Source organism: Manacus candei, unplaced genomic scaffold, assembly GCF_025592945.1.
Source record: "Manacus candei isolate 608988 ecotype Guabito, Panama unplaced genomic scaffold, ASM2559294v1 h1tg000129l, whole genome shotgun sequence".
Classification (NCBI taxonomy): Eukaryota; Metazoa; Chordata; class Aves; order Passeriformes; family Pipridae; genus Manacus; species Manacus candei.
The window spans coordinates 801,703-817,581 of NW_026138177.1; the positions used below are offsets into that span (position 1 = coordinate 801,703).

Below are 15,879 nucleotides of genomic sequence, written 5' to 3' on the forward strand. Positions count from 1 at the left end.
ATCTTGTTGCTAGGAGACAAGCTCGGCTCTGTTCACTTCATCCTTTTGATGTAGTCAGCTTTTTCTGCGCATGTGCTGTCTTGCCACTGGAAGAGAGTTCTGTTCTCTTTTTCAGTTCTTTTTCTTCTTACATAACATAACAAAATATCACTAATTATGGTAACATAACATTATGGTTTGTGTGATATATATAAATAATTGTGATTCGTGAAGCAAATGGGTGACTACATTAAAAACAGACTAAATAGATTCTAAAACTTAACTACACCCCCACAATGAAACAAAACAGACCCTCTCAAGGTCAAAAGGCCTAAACCTTCTCACTATCCTAAGGATGAAATATAGTACAACTTTAAGTCTTTAGGCGCCTACTCGTCCAAGAGTACATGAATTAGGACTGGCTGCAGAGATAGCTCTTTTAACCTTAGCTGTAAATATAATGGAACTTTAAATCTTTAGGCGCCTGTTCATCTAAGAATACATGAACTATGACTAGTTGTAGAGATAACTCTCAGCTTCAGTTATGAGAAAACTTCTCATTAAACATTTTGCCAAAAACTCACAGAATATACAGGTATATGATACAATCAATATGCATGAGGTAGTCAAGACAAACACCAAATGAAATTATTATTTGGAACTTATAGAAACTTGGGACTTTGTTTATCGCAACTCGTAATTACAATGTTGCAAATATAATTTGATAAGCAAATTATCTCTCCTTTGGTCTTTATTGGCTATTACATCCCTGTGCCAGTGCCCTCCCCGCGCAGTGCCCTCCCCACTGCCCCCCGCAGACCCTCCTCATCCCTCCTGGATACTACCTTCTAGAGCTTCCCAGGGAAGTTCTTATCTCCCTTTCCTCGGGGTGATCCTAAATGCCAGAGGGGCTGGAGAACCCCTTTCCCAGTCACGGGTTTCCCAGGGAAGTGGGTGCAGGGGTATCCCAGTGTCCAGGAATGGGAGTTCAGAGGGGTCCCAGGGTCAAGGAACGGGGAGGCTGGGGGCTGGGAGAGGTGAGATGGCTGGGAAAGGGGTTGCAGGACGTCCCAGAGCCAGATAAGGGGGTGCAGGGGGGTCCTGAATCTGGGGAAGGAGTTGCAGGGGCGTCTCAGTGCCCAGGAATGGGGATTCAAGGGGATCCCAGGGGTCAGGAAATGGGGGGGCTCCCAAAAGCCCTCCCTGGGAGGAGCAGGAGCTGGGTCAGGAGCTCTGTGGGGAGAGAAAAGAGGGTGACACCAGGATGGGGGGCGGTGTCCGGCGGCAGCTCTGGGTCGGGAGGGGGGAGGGCAGGATCCGGGAAACAGCGGCGGCTGCCGGGAAGGGACCAGGATGGATTGGGACAGGATGGGATGGACTAGGGTGGACTGGGATACCGGGATACACTGGGACCAGGACTAGGACCCAGCAGGACCAGAACTGAGGCAACAGGGATCATACTGGGAGCAACTGGGACTTGACTGAGGCTGACTGGGCTTCTACTGGAATCATACTGGCAGTGCCTAGGAGCATGCTGCAGGTAATTGGGATCATGCTGGGGCAACTGGGATATACTGGGAGCGAGTGGGATCATGCCAGAGGTGACTGGGAGCAACTAGGACCACTCTGGAGGTGATGGGGGGTGGCTGTGAGCAACTGGGATCATGCTGAAAGCTGCTGGGAGCAACTGGGAGAGACCAGGAGTGACTGGGATCATACTGGGATATACTGGGAGCATTCTGGGGATGCCTGGGATATACTGGGAGAGACTGGGAGTGACAGGATTCATACTGGAAGTGACTGGGACCATATATGGAGCATTTGGCATCATACTGGAATCATTCTGGGAGGGACTGGAAGCGACTGAAGCCATACTGGGGGTGACTGGGAGTAACTGGGACCATGCTGGCGGTCATTGGGTTCTTACTGGGATGATATTGGGGGTGACTAAAACCATACTACGAGTGGGTGGAACCATACTGGGAGTGAATGGAAGCAACTGGGACCATGCTGGTATCTTACTGGTATCTTCCTGGGAGTGACTGGAATCATACTGGGCGTGACTGAAAGTGACTAATATCAGACTGGGAGTGACGCGGCCCATACTGAGGGTCAGTGGGAGCCCCTGGACCCAGCTGGGAGTGACACGGGCCCGCACTGGGCGGAACTGGGCAGCTCGGCCCCAGCTGGCCAGACATCGCCATGACGTCATTGGGAGAGGCCATTATGTGCCGGGTGCAAAAACCCAACGCTTCGCTCCGATTGGCTCTTTCCTACGTCACTCCTCGTCGTCGCGCGCTGATTGGTCGAGCGGGACCCGCGGCGGGACCCGGAGCGCGCTGGGCTCGGACCCGGGACCGGGCGGGGGGAGGCGGGCGGAGGGGGCGGGAGGCGCCGCGGGAAGCGGGGTCTGGTGGGCTCGGCCTGCCCCGGGCGGGCCGGTGTCGGCGGCCCTGGGGAGCGGGGTATGGCGGGCTCGGCCCGCCGTGTCCCCCCGTGTCCCCTCCCCAGGGGCCGCTGAGGGAGCGGCTGCCCGCGGGCTCCTCCTTCCCGCTGGGCCTCGGCGGGCTCGCAACGGGTTTGTGCCTCGGCCTTGGCCGCAAACATCGCGTTCGTTCCCCGGGCTGCGACAAGCCGATAATGACACACTCGAGAGACACATTGAGTCGTTATTGTTTCAGAGTTGGCTGCCCGGGGCTGTTTCACAACTCAAGCACAACTCGCAAAGCTTTTTACGATTTCCACATGTTAGCAAACAAAGCAAAACAAGCTCGCAAGCAGCTACGAGACATTAGAGCTCGAGAGAACACTTGCTGTTTTAGACTCAGCTGCTTTCCCTCCTGCAGGTTCTTGGAGAGACAGGGGGGTGTCCTCAGGTGGGTCTGAAGGGCCGTCCAGCACCTTGGGGGGTGACCGGGGGGGCCTGGGACTGAAAACACCTCCCGGCTGTGCAAGTCCTTGGGACGACACCTTTCCAGGTGTGGTGGTGCATCCCCACCCCCCCAGGCCTCCCTGTGATCTGAGAAATGCTCCTCAGGCCTCAGCCTTGATGAACAGCCCTGGGCTGAGCTGCTCTTGAGCTGCTCAGAAACACTCTCTGCTGCCAGGAACTGGTGCTGTCTAACCAGCTCCTGCAGTTTAACCAACAGCCTGGGAAACTTCTTATTTTTCTTGCCTGAAGAACAATCCAAGTGGAATCCTATTTTTGTTCTCCAACTTTCAGAGAAAGTCACGGACCTGACTTGGGGCCAGGATGGACAATTCCTGTGTTTCAAGTCCCCTCTGTGGGGGCCCCATGACCAGCGCTACTGAGTGAGACCCTTTGAGGTCTCTGGGGCCACAGCAGCTGCAGGGACTCTGCTCCAGCATGGGCTTCCCACGGGCTCACATCCTTCATTTTGGGCATCCCCCTGCTCTGTGGGCTCCTCCTTGGGCTGCAGGGGAATCTCAGCCCTGGTGCCTGGAGCACCTCCTGCCCCTCCTTCTGCACTGCCCTGGGGGTCTGCAGAGCTGTTCCTCTCCCCTGTTCCCACTCTGCTCTTCTCTGCACCCAATTCCATCTGCACAAGGACTTTTTCCTCCTTCAGTACTGTGGGGGATCGACCTCCACATAAATCCAATCTTCAAGCTCCCCTCACAATTTGCCTCAACACCGAAGAGAAATTTTCAGACAGGCACACAGTATGTGGGAAGGGAATTACATACAATTTATTACTACCCAATAAATACTATACAAACTAAAAAGCAATTATATATAATATTAACACAGCTCCCCTTGAGCCCTCCCACATCAGTTCAGAAGTCGTCTTCAGGGCGATAATGAAAAAGTCTCTCTCTCATTGGGGTATCAGGGAAAGGGGTTCTCTTGCACCCCCACCAGCCCTCAGCTCCTGCTGAGGTCTCATCCTGGGCTGCCAGGGAAACACTCACTTCACCAGGTCTTCATCACAAAAAGGTCTAGGGAGTCAGCTCTGAGTCCTTCCTCCTTGGTTTCGTGAAGGTTTCCTCCTAGGGAGTAAGATGTTCCATTTCTCACTCTCCAGGTTGCAGGCTCTGAGTCTCTGCTCAGTCCTTTTTTACCCCAAATAGTTTTCAACAAAAAGTCCTTACCCAGAAAAACCTGCTGGTTTGGCTCTCTCACTCTTCCTTAGCTGCTGCAGTTTTCAATTTCAGTAGCCCAGGTCCAAACCCAACGTATGGCACCTCCAAGGCCCTCTGGCCCATCTCCAATTCCTTCAGCCTGGAGTTCTTCCAGCTTTTCCATATATCCCAGCCACTTCTCCAGGCTCTGGACCCCTCTAGCTCCAATGCCGAGCATGCCTTGAATCCACACCACCGCCTTCCCAGGCGGGGGGGGAAGAAAAAGAGAGCTCCCTCGCCTTGGCCACAGGGTACTCAGTCCAGTTCACACTGTCCCAAGCCCTGCAGTCTAGCTGGGGGGGAAGAGGGAGTCTCCCTCACAACACACACATACTCCTACACACTGCCTTCAGCCCTGGCTGAGCCAGGGCCGTGGGGGCACAGGGGCCCCCCCTGGGTTATGGGGGGCCCCCGTCCACCCTTCCGGCTTCTCTCTCACACACACACACGGTCTCACACACAACTAAAACTGCCAACAACTTCCGGCTGTTGTGAATATTTAATTTCAAAAGAGCAAAAAAGAACAGCTGCGATTGGTCCCTCAGCGGGAAACTCTCCTGGGACCAACCACCCCAGCTCCCAGCCCTGGGGGGAGCAGCTAAAACTAAGACAAATACATTCTCCCCAAGGCGTCACTGCCATCTCTGATGGGCTCGGCCTTGGCCAGTGGTGGGTCCATCCTGGAGCCAGCTGGAATTGGCTCTGCTGGACATGGAGGAAGTTTCTGGCAGCTGCTCACAGAACACAGCCCTGGAGTCCCCCTGCTACCAAACCCTGGCAAACCCAATACATTGCCCAGCATGGATCATCTGGAACATGAGTCAACAGATCTGTGCCCAGTGTGGGTCACTGTGGAACCAATGTGGGTCCTCCGATGGGTGATGGAGTTGGAGCAGCAGACGAAGCTCTTCCCGCAGTTGAGGTGCTCACAGGGCTTCGCTTACTGGTGGGTCCGTTGGTGTGAGGTCAAGGCAGAGCTCTGGATGAAGCTCTTCCCACACTCCTCACACTTGTAGGGCCTCTCTCCAGTGTGGATGCGCCTGTGCAGGACAAGGTGGGAGTTGCGGTTGAAGCTCTTCCCGCAGTCAGTGCAGAGGAAGGGCCTCTCATCCGTGTGCGTCCGCTCATGCAGGAGGAGATGTGAGCTGGTCTTAAACCTCTTCCCACACTCAGGACACTTGTAGGGCCGTTCCCCACTGTGGATCTTCTGGTGGCGGACCAGGTCGGAGCTCAGGCAGAAGCTCTTCCCACATTCCAAGCACTTGTAGGGCCGTTTCCTGGAGTGCAGGCGCTGGTGGGTGATGAGGTTGGAGCGGTCATTGAAGCTCTTCCCACATTCCCCACACTGGTAGGGTTGTTCTCCGGTGTGAACAATCTGGTGGCGGATCAGGCAGAAGCGCTGGCTGAAGCTGCTCCCACACTCCAAGCACTCGTAGGGCCTTTCTCCAGTGTGGATGCGCTGGTGGCGGATCAGGTGGTATCTCTTGCTAAACCTCTTCCCACATTCCAAGCACTTGAACGGCCTTTTCCCAGCATGGAGCTGCTCATGGACCTCCAGGTCGGAGCTCTCACTCAAGCTCTCGTCGCCTTCCCAGCACAGGCTGGGTCTTTCCTCCTCAGAGCACCCTGGGCTGGCTTTGGAGACCCTCCTCCTCGGGTACCTTCGTGGCTTTTCCTCCCCGCTGCCTTCCTGCGCCGTGGAGCCCTTCAAAACAGCCTCTCCCACCAGGCTCTGCCGGGGGGATTTGTCCTCCGGGCTCTCCGTCCTCAGCTCGGGGCCTGGGGCAGGAGGGAAGAAGGACAGGGAGGGGATTTGCCTCCAGCCCAGAGGGAAGGCCAAGGACATCCCCCCAACTCCGGCCCCGGCAGGACGGCGGCGGCAGCGGGGTTGTCCTGCAGCCGGGGGCGATGCTCAGCTGGGAGATACAGGACAAGACAGGGCAAAGGGGCACTGACTTCCTCCTCACCTGCCTGGGGGTCCTGGGGCATCTTCCTCTTCCTCACAGCCTCCTCCTCCATCCGGCCAAGCTTTGGGAAGAAGAAATGCTGGTCTGGGGGGGAAAACAAGGTGTGAGTGCATTGGGTTGGGGGTTTCCCCCGCCCAAGTCTATCTCTAGATGTTACTGGGTGGCTTCTGGCCAAGAAAACCTCCAAAACACCAAGATTCAGCCCAAAAAGCCCTCCCAGTAGTCCTCCCTCTCTGGTCTCTGTACTTTGGGGTTCTGGGGATTCCCTGGCCAAGGTTCCTGGGCGTCCCACATGTACTGGGAGTACCCCCTCTCAAGACTCCCCCTTCTCCAGGCTCCCCTTTCTCCAGGGTCCCCCCTGTCTGCACTGCTGGGGGTCCAAGGGCTCCCCCCTTTCTGGGCTCCCACTTCAGTGTTTCAGGGGTCCCAAGGGTAGCCCCTCTTCCAGGCCCCTGTTTCAGGGTTTAGGGGTCCCCCAGTTCTAGCATCACTTCTCTTTGCTCTCCCCACTCTGAAGGTCCTCTTCCTTCCCCTCCTCCTCCTCCATCCCTTCTCCTCCTCCCCCCAGGACCAGCGCCCACCCTTGGCCCCCATTCCCCCCAAACCCATCACATCCCGCGGGAGGAGCAGGGATGGAGCTGGGGCAGGTCGGGATGGGGCGGCACTGGGCTCTTGGCTGCTCCCACCCCCTGGGGGGATCCCAGGAAGGGCAAAAGAACAGTAAAAGAGGGAAAAGGGGTGGCTGGAGATAAAAATTCAGGGCTTGTGGCACTTCCAGCCCTTTGGGTTCATCTCAGGAGCCTGCAGATCTTGGAGGGGGAATGCAGAGATGGACAATGGGGAATCCCGAGGGATTTTGGGGGCAGCGTGAGGGGTTGTGGGAGCCCCTTGCTGGGGGGTCAGGCTGGAGACCCCCTGGTGCTCCCAGGACCCCGGGCTGGAGAGTTGTCACCCCCTTCTCCTGTCTGGGGGGCTCTGGGGGGACCTCGGCTCTTGGGGGCTCTTCTGCAGCTGCAGAACCTGGAGGGACCCTCCTCTGGGTGGGTTCCAGGAGCTTTGGGCTCATCCTGGGAGCAACTGGGCTACACTGGGATCATCCTGAGATCGTACTGGGAGCAACTGGGCTACACTGGGATCATCCCGAGATCGTACTGGGAGCAACTGGGCTACACTGGGATCATCCTGAGATCATACTGGGAGTGACTGGGCTACACTGGGATCATCCTGATATGGTACTGGGAGAGACTGGGCTATGCTGGGATCATCCTGACAGTGACTGGGCTACACTGGGATCATCCTGAGATCATATTGGGAGAGACTGGGCTACACTGGGATCATACAGGGAGTGTCTGTAACCACACTGGGGGTGACTGGCACCACCCTGGGGGCAACAGGGACTATGCTGGGAGACACTGGGGTCATACTGGGAGTGACTGGGATTATACTAGGAGCACCTGGGTGCAACTGGGATCACAGTGGGAGGAACAGGGAGACACTGGAACCATGCTGGGAGCAGCTGGGATCATACTGGGATCACACTGTGAGCAGCTGGGCCCGTCCTGGGGAGACTGGGATCACAGTGAGTGGGACTGGGATCATACTGGGAGTGACAAGGAGCATGCTGGGGGCAACTGGGACCATGTTGGAACCATGCTGGGGGGACTGGAACCACAACTGGAGCAACAGGGACCACACTTTGGGCTACTGGGAGCAACTGACAGAAACTGGGATCATGCTGGAAGCAACTGGGAGTCACTGGGAAGGACTGGGTGCGTGCTGCAGGCAACTGGGATATATTGGGGCTGTCTGTAACCATACTGGGGATGACTGGGACCATGCTGGGGACAACTGGGAGCAAGAGGCAGTGACTGGGTCTATACTGGGGGTGACTGGGAACCTGCTGGGACAGACTGGGATGATACTGGCAGTGACTGGGACTATGCTAGGGGCAACTAGGACTACACTGGGACGAACAGGGAGCAAATGGGACCATGATGGTGGCAACTGGGATCGTACTGGCAGGGACAAAGAGCATGCTGGGGGCAATTGGGACCTTGGTGGGGGCAACTGAAACAATGCTCAAGGTGACTGGGTCAAACTGGGAGTGACTGGGACCACACTGAGGGTGACTGGGAGTGGCTGTGAGCATCGCTGGGATCATGCTGGAAGTAACTGGGAGGAACTGGGAGTGACTGGGATATACTGGGGGTGACAGGAACCAGTGTCTGGAATAATACCAGCAGTATCTGGGAGTGACTGGCATCATACTGGGGTTGAGTGGGAGCAACTGGGACCATGTAAATGGCATCATACTGGAAGTAACTGGTTTCACAAGGGGAGCAAATGGAAGCTTGTTGAAGGGAACTGGGATCATACTGGGAATGACTGGAAGGAACTGCCATGATACTGGGTTCATATTGGCAGTGGCAGGAAGCGACTGGGACCATACTGGGAGCAACTGGGATTACAGTGGGTGTGAATGGAACCTTACTGGGGGTTACTGGGAGCTTCTTGGTCCATGCTGGCAGCAAGTGGGATCAACTGGAAGATACTGGAACCATGCTGGGGGGACTGGAACCACAGCTGGGGCACCTGGAATCATACTAGGAGAAACTGGGCTCACACTGAGATCATACTGGGAGTGACTGGCACTATGCTGGGGCCAATTGGGACCATGTTGTGGGCAAGTGGGATATAGTGGGAGCAACTGGGCTCATACTGGAAGTGACTGGGCTCTGGAAAGCACAGGAGGGGCAGGAGGGAGAGGGCAAACCCCTTCCTGCTGCTCTGCATTCCCAAAATCCTTGTTCCCAGTTCCCACTCTGGCCCTGACCAGCAGATCTGCTCAGGGATCCCTTTCCCTGGGGACACTTCCCTGCCCTCTCCCCGCCTTCCTGCTCCTGGAAATCAGCACTTGGGAGCCTCATCCCATTGTTTCCTCCTTCTCTTCCCTGTTATTACCAGGATCCTCCTGCACCCCCTTTTCCTGGGCACTGGGACCCCCTGCCCGGCCATTCCCAGTTTTCCAGCCCCCAGACCTCCCTTTCTTTGATTCTGGGACCCCCCTGCCCTCTCTTTCCTGGTCATCCTGCCTCTCCTAGCCCTTGGATCCCCCTTTTCCTTAGCCCCCATTCCTGGCCACCCCAGGTCACCTAACCCCCAGCCCCCCTTTCCTTCACCCCAGCAGCCCCTGCAGCCCCTTGCCAGCTCTCCCAGTTCCCCCCTTTCCTTGACCTTGGGATAACCCCAACACCCAAATCTCCGTGTCTCCCCAGTTCCCCACTCCCAGTGCTTCCTGCAGGGGGGTCCTGGGGTGTCCCAGGGGGTCCCTGAACCCCCCAGTTCTGTGCACTGAGACCCCCCGTGCAGTCCCTTATCTGGGACCGGGACCCCCTGCACCCACTTCCTGGCCACCTCACCTCTCCCAGACTCCACACTCCCTTTTCCTTGACCCTGGGACTCTCTGGACCCCCACTGCTGTGAATTAGGACCCCCCTGCACCCCAATTTCCTGGCCATTCCACCTCTCCCAGACTCCATAGTCCCTTTTCCTTGACCCTGGCACCCCCTGGACCCCCACTCCTGCCTCTTCCAGCCCACAACCCTCCCTTTCCTAACACCCAGGACCCTCTGAACCACCTTCTGGGACATCCCAGCTGTCCCCACCCAATGAACCACCTTTCCCTGACACTGGAGGCCCCTGGACCCCCCTTTCCTGGGCACAGGGACCCTCTAGACCCACTCTAGTGCCAGTCCCTACATTCTCACTTTCTCCTTGATTCTGGGACCCCCCTTGAGCCCCCATTCCTGGGCACAGGAACCCCTCTTAACCACTTATCCTGCACCAATACCCCCTGCACCCCCTTCCCCTGCCATCCCGCCTCTCCCAGCCCCCAGGTCTCCCTTTTCCTTGACCCTGGGACCCCCTGGACTCCCATTCCTGCCTTTCTGAAACCCCAGAACCCCGTGTTTTGAGCACTGAGGAACCCCCTGAACCCCCTTTCCTATCATTCTGTGTCCCCCTACCCTGTGACTCCCCCTTTCCCTGACACCGAGGACCCCTGGATCCCCACTGACACCCCATCCCACCTCTCCAATCTCTGCACCCCCTTTACTTAGACCTGGGACCCCCGGGAACCCCCTTCCCCAGCACTGTGTCCCCCCTGCACCCCCAAGACTCAGCCCAAAATAACCCTGCCAGCACTTCCCCCTCTCTGCTCTCTCCACTTTGGGGGCCCGAGGGTCCCCCCCTCCCGGATCCCCCTCTCGGGCTACCAGGGCTCCCCCCTCTCCCTGCTCCGGGCTGGCAACCAAGGGCCTGACCCAGCAACACCGACCCCACCGCGGGGGGGACACCCGCATCCCCCACCTACCGCCGGGAACCCACACCGGCACCCCCAAAAACACCTCCCGGGGACCCCCGATAGCCCCCCAAGGCGCATTTGCGGCTCAGCTTTGGGGTCCTGCAACACCCAAACATCCTCTCCCTCAAAACCCCACAAACCCAGAGCCCCCCAGACATTCGGGGCTCGGCTCTGGAGTCCCGCAGCACTTTCTCTCTCCTCCCTTGCCCGGCCCTGTTTCCCAGCTCCGGCCCAGCCCCGCGGCAGCACCAACGCGGCATCCAAGCCCCGGGGCCATTCCTGCTTCCCTTCCCGGCCTTTCCCCGGGCCCAGCCCGGCTCTCCTGTTCTGTCCCACCCCCGCACCGAGCTTGGGGGGGCACGGCGGGGACTGGGGGGCTCTGCTGGGCCTTGCGAGCCAGCGCCCGCCAGGACTTTGGGAATGCGGGGGGAGCTCCTGGAAGTGCTGGGGACAAGAAAACACAAGAGCTCCTGACACGGGAGTGGGTCTTTGTTCAGCCTGACGGGAATTCAGAACGAGCAGCACGGCCCCGACCGCTCGCTAGGGACAGGGGGCTCGGGGGTCTCCTCTCGCCAGGCTCCCCCTCTCCAGGGCCCAAGGGATGGGGACACGAAGGGACCCCAAGGGAAGCCCTTTCCCGCCGTCCCACCTCCCCTTATTCCCCCTCTCCCACCCCTTTCCCACCGTCCCCCCAAACCCCGGCTCCTTCCCAGCTCCCTTTGGGGGTGACCCACCGCCCCTCGCGCTCACTTTGGGGGTCCCATCCCCTCCTTTCCCCCTCTCTTCCCCCCTTTCCCACCGTGTCCCCCCCGCTCACCCGAGAGCTCCGCGGCCGCAGGGACGGAACAGGAAAAGGCGGAGCGGGAGGAACGGGAGGGGATAAAGGAGGAAAAGGAAACGAGAGAGGATCGCCCCGCCCCGTCCCGCACGTTCCTGGCCAGAAGGAGCTCGTCCCAAAAATCTTGGTTGGTTGGTTCGTTGTTTTTTGTTCATGGCGGGTAGGGGGGTGAATGTTTGGATCTTGCAGGACCCCAAAGCTGAGCCCCAAATGCTCCTCGAGGGGATATCGAGGATCCCCGGGAGGTGTTTTTGGGGGTCCCGGGGTGGGTTCCCGGCGCTGGGCGGGGGGATGCGGGTCCCCCCCGCGGTGGGTGTCGGTGATCCCGGGTCAGGCCCCGCCGCCTCCGCTGTCCCCCGGTACCGGGGGTGTCCTCCTTATAACACTTCACATCCTACCCTCCCTCCTCCTCATCCTAAAACCAGAGCTAATCTCAGGAATTCCCACATGCAAGCATAGTTTTAAACCAAACATTAGACTGTGATCCTAAAAAGAGAAGTTAAACTCTTCTTGCCTGCCGAGGGGAGGTTTAACCAACAAGAACTGCTAACTCTTGCATCTGAGCCTAAGACCTCAGCCCCCTTACTTTTAAAGGATAATAGCAATCCACTGGTCTTAGGAGCCATTCATCTTGGTGCAAGTCCAAGTAAAAGTAATGGACTTCCCATTAATCCTCAACACCTCTATATTCTTGACCCTGGCTACCCTCTCTATACCCATCCTACTCCCCCTCCTATCCAAAAACTATCTAAACTCCCCAACAACCATCATACACACTGTTAAAACTTCCTTCATAGTTAGTCTAATTCCCATAATCCTCTCCATCTACTTAAATATGGAAAACACCACTTTCTATTGAGAATGAAAATTTATTGCGAACTTCAAAATCCCTTTTAGCCTTAAAATAGACCAATACTCCTTAACGTTTTTTCCTATTGCACTATTCGTAACATGATCTGTTCTTCAATTTACAACATGATATATAGCCTCAGACGGACGGACACGACCCAGCAGGTTTGGGGACCCCTCGGGAGAGCCGGGGGTGGGGGGGAGGAACCCCTGGAGTGGGGAGAGCGGAGCGGGGCGAGAGCGGAGCTGGGGGACCCCCGGCAGCCTGGAGGGGGACCTCGGGAGCCTGAAAGTGGAGCCCGAGGAAGGTGGGACCCAGGAGAGGGGGGACCTTGGGAACCCGGTACCTCCAAGCAGAGAGAGAGGGGAGAAGGGACCCCTGGGACTTCCAAACTTCCCTGTATCCCTGAGCAGCACCGTGGAGAGGGGGGAAAGCCCAGGGACCCAAAGTGAGGAGACTGGAGAGGGGGCGATCCTGGGATTCCTGGGACCCCCAGAAGCCCGGAGAGGGTGGTGACTCTGGACAGGGGGTACCCTCAATGTGCACGGGACCACCAGGAGCCTGGACAGGGGGGAACCCCAGAACGCCAAAGTTGAGACACTGGAGAAGGGAAACTCCTGGGAGGGTTTTTTAAGGCAGAGTCTTCATGGGTTTGTGTTTTTATGGGATGAATCTTGGTCTTTTGGAGGTTTTTACAGACACAAGATGCTCGGTGCTTCTAGAGATGGACTTTGGTAGAACGAACTCCCAACCCAACGCACTCACACCTTGTTTTCCCCCCTAGACCAGCATTTCTCCTTCCCAAACTTTGGCTGGATGGAGGAGAAGGCTACGAGGAAGAGGAAGATGCCCCGGGACCCCCAGGCAGGTGAGGAGGAAGTCAGTGCCCCTTTGCCCTGTCTTGTCCTGTATCTCCCAGCTGAGCATCGCCCCCGGCTGCAGGACAACCCCGCTGCCGCCGCCGTCCTGCCGGGGCCGGAGTTGGGGGGATGTCCTTGGCCTTCCCTCTGGGCCGGAGGCAAATCCCCTCCCTGTCCTTCTTCCCTCCTGCCCCAGGCCCCGAGCTGAGGACGGAGAGCCCGGAGGACAAATCCCCCCGGCAGAGCCTGGTGGGAGAGGCCGTTTTGAAGGGCTCCACGGCACAGGAAGGCAGCGGGGAGGGAAAGCCACGGAGATCTCCCAGGAGGAGGGGCTCCAAAGCCAGCCCAGGGTGCTCTGAGGAGGAAAGACCCACCCTGCGCCGGGAAGGCGGACGGACCTTCATCCAGAGCCCTGACCTGATGGTCCACATTCAGTTTCACCCCAGAGAGAAGCCTTACAGGTGCTTGGAGTGTCGGAAGAGCTTCGCCCAGATCTCTCACCTCTTCTACCACCAACAGGTACACACTGAGGAGGGGCCGGTGTGATTGAAATTGTGGAAGAGCTTCAACCAGAGCTCCAAGCTTTGCACCCACCAATCCCTGCACACTGAGGAACAGCCCTACAAGTGCTTGGAATGTGGAAGAGCTTCAGTTGGAACTCCTGCCTCATCACCCACCAGCGTCTGCACACGGGGGAGAAGCCCTACAAGTGTCAGAAATGTGGGGAGAGCTTCAGCTTGGGCTCACACCTGATCCACCACCAAATGATCCACATGGGGGAACGGCCCTACACGTGTGGGAAATGTGGGAAGAGCTTCAGTGACTGCTTCTAACGCATCACCCACCAGCACCGACCCTATAAGTGCCCTGAGTGTGGGAAGAGCTTCAGCGTCAGGTCCAACCTCATCTGCCACCAGAAGATCCACAGTGGGGAACGGCCCTACAAGTGTCCCAAGTGTGGGAAGAGGTTCCAGACCAGCTCCCATCTCCTCGTCCATCAGCAGACGCACACGGGGGAACGGCCCTGCAAGTGTCCCGAGTGTGGGAAGAGGTTTTGGAGCAGTTCATGTCTTTTCCTGCATGAGCAACGGCACGCAGGGGAACAGTGCTGATCCCGTTGGGATCTGGTCACCAGTGGTGTCCCCTAGGGACATTCTATTTAATATCTTTATTGATGATTTAGATGAGGGAATTGAGTCCACCATCAGCAAATTTGCAGATGACACTAAGTTGGGGGGGAAATGTTCATCTGCTGGAAGGCAGGAGGGCTCTGCAGAGGGACCTGGACATGCTGGAGAGTTGGGCTGATTACAACGGGATGAGGTTCAACAAGGCCAAATGCCAGGACCTGCCCTTTGGACCCAACAAGCCCCGGCAGCTCCAGGCTAGGACAGAATGGCTGGAGAGCAGCCAGGCAGAAAGGGAGCTGGGAGTGTGGATTGACAGGAAGCTGAACATGAGCCAGAGTGTGCCCAGGTGGCCAAGAAGACCAATGGATCCTGGCCTGGCTGAGGAAGAGTGTGGCAGCAGGAGCAGGGAAGTGATTCTTCCCCTGGACTGAGCGCTGGTGAGGCCACCCCTGGAGTGCTGTGTCCAGCTCTGGGCCCTCAGCTCAGGAAGGCCATGGAGGGGCTGGAGCAGGTGCAGAGAAGAGCAACGAGGCTGAGGAAGGAACTGGAGCACAGGTGGTGTGAGGAGAGGCTGAAGGAGCTGGAGAAGAGGATGCTCGGGGGAGACCTCCTCAGTCTCTACAACTCCCTGACAGGAGGGTGTAGCCGGGTGGGCGTCCGTGACATCTCGGGCAGAGATGCCATGAGGTGTAATGGAATCCTTTATTACAGTTCTTTCACGGTTTATATACCCCGTTACAGCAGCAGTAAATTCCTGTTAGTAACTCTTCTCTAGATCTACTTTTTAGTTAAGCATTCACTGCCCATGAGAAAAATACTCCCAAGCACTTTTCCCCACACAAAGACACATCTCACCACGTCCACTTTTATCTTGCCAAGTTCCCCTTAAGTTTCTGCCAGGGTCCTGTAATCTTGGTTCCCTACATCTCCCTCTTCTTTATTTTCTAAGGAACTTAAGTTAAAGCTGTATGGACTTGTACCACCAAGGCTTGAAATCTTTTTCACCCATGGCCCTAATCCCAAAGTCCAATCCCATCCTTCAGAGGGGTTCCATCTGTTGTTCACCATCAGTTTCTTTGTTAGGTCCTGTAACTGTTGTAAAGCTTTTGTGAATGGAGGTTGATTTGTCACTCAAGTTCATGCAACACATTCCATCAAATCCTTCCCATCTTGTCCCTGTGCTAAAAGCAAAAAGTCAATAGCAGCTCTGTTTTTCAAAGTAACTTGTCTTACTGACTGAGCATTGGTCAATAAATCTGCAACAGCCTGACTAGTAGCATTTGTCTGTTTTGCTAACCAACATCCTAATCTATGCAAAACTAAGGGCCATGTTTATATAAACAAAGTGCTCTTGGCAGCTTTCCCGGTAATGTTCCCAAACATTCCCAGACACTGTACCAAAACAAACCAAGATAACCCAAAGTTTCCCAGCCAATGTCCCCGAACTACAGCAAACGTCTTCCCCCCCTACATTGGGTAAAGGAGACAGAAGGGAAAAGGGAAAAAACCCCCAAAGGACCCAAAATAAACTGAACTAAAGCAATATTTATATATTTACACTGAATTGCAGTTACAAAAACCTATACACATAGAAGAAAAGAGAACCCCAAAAAAATGAAAAACAGATATACCCAAATATACATGGCTAATAGAGAGCCAGCAAGCAAAAAGAATCTTAATACTTCCCTTGAGAAAGCAGAACTGTGCCAACAGACTTCCCCTACGAGTCGGGACGAAGCAACCACCTCCCGA

The 15,879-nt window shown here is 56.4% G+C and overlaps 2 protein-coding genes and 1 long non-coding RNA gene across 4 annotated transcripts in view; 2 read left to right on the forward strand and 1 right to left on the reverse strand.

Annotated features, from left to right (window-relative positions):
* The window catches only part of LOC127462519 (zinc finger protein 436-like), a 58,948-nt gene extending 47,645 nt beyond the window's left edge, over positions 1-11,303 (reverse strand). Inside the window, exons 1-4 of one of the 2 annotated variants that reach the window (XM_051771178.1) lie at positions 11,267-11,302; positions 8,578-8,689; positions 6,087-6,170; positions 3,670-5,898 (exon numbers count right to left, since the gene is read on the reverse strand). In XM_051771178.1, coding sequence (XP_051627138.1) covers positions 5,060-5,898; positions 6,087-6,138 — 891 coding nt within the window. In that variant the 5' untranslated portion in view covers positions 6,139-6,170; positions 8,578-8,689; positions 11,267-11,302 and the 3' untranslated portion in view covers positions 3,670-5,059. Of the gene's footprint in view, positions 1-3,669; positions 5,899-6,086; positions 6,171-8,577; positions 8,690-11,266 lie in introns of those variants that run through there. The other variant, XM_051771177.1, reaches the window with a different exon arrangement.
* Positions 1-15,879, forward strand: part of LOC127462532 (zinc finger protein 665-like) — a 162,832-nt gene that overhangs the window by 117,925 nt on the left and 29,028 nt on the right.
* Positions 11,342-15,414, forward strand: LOC127462522 (uncharacterized). Its single transcript, XR_007900467.1, has 3 exons — positions 11,342-11,414; positions 12,922-13,005; positions 13,517-15,414. It is a non-coding gene; the product is annotated as an uncharacterized LOC127462522 (long non-coding RNA).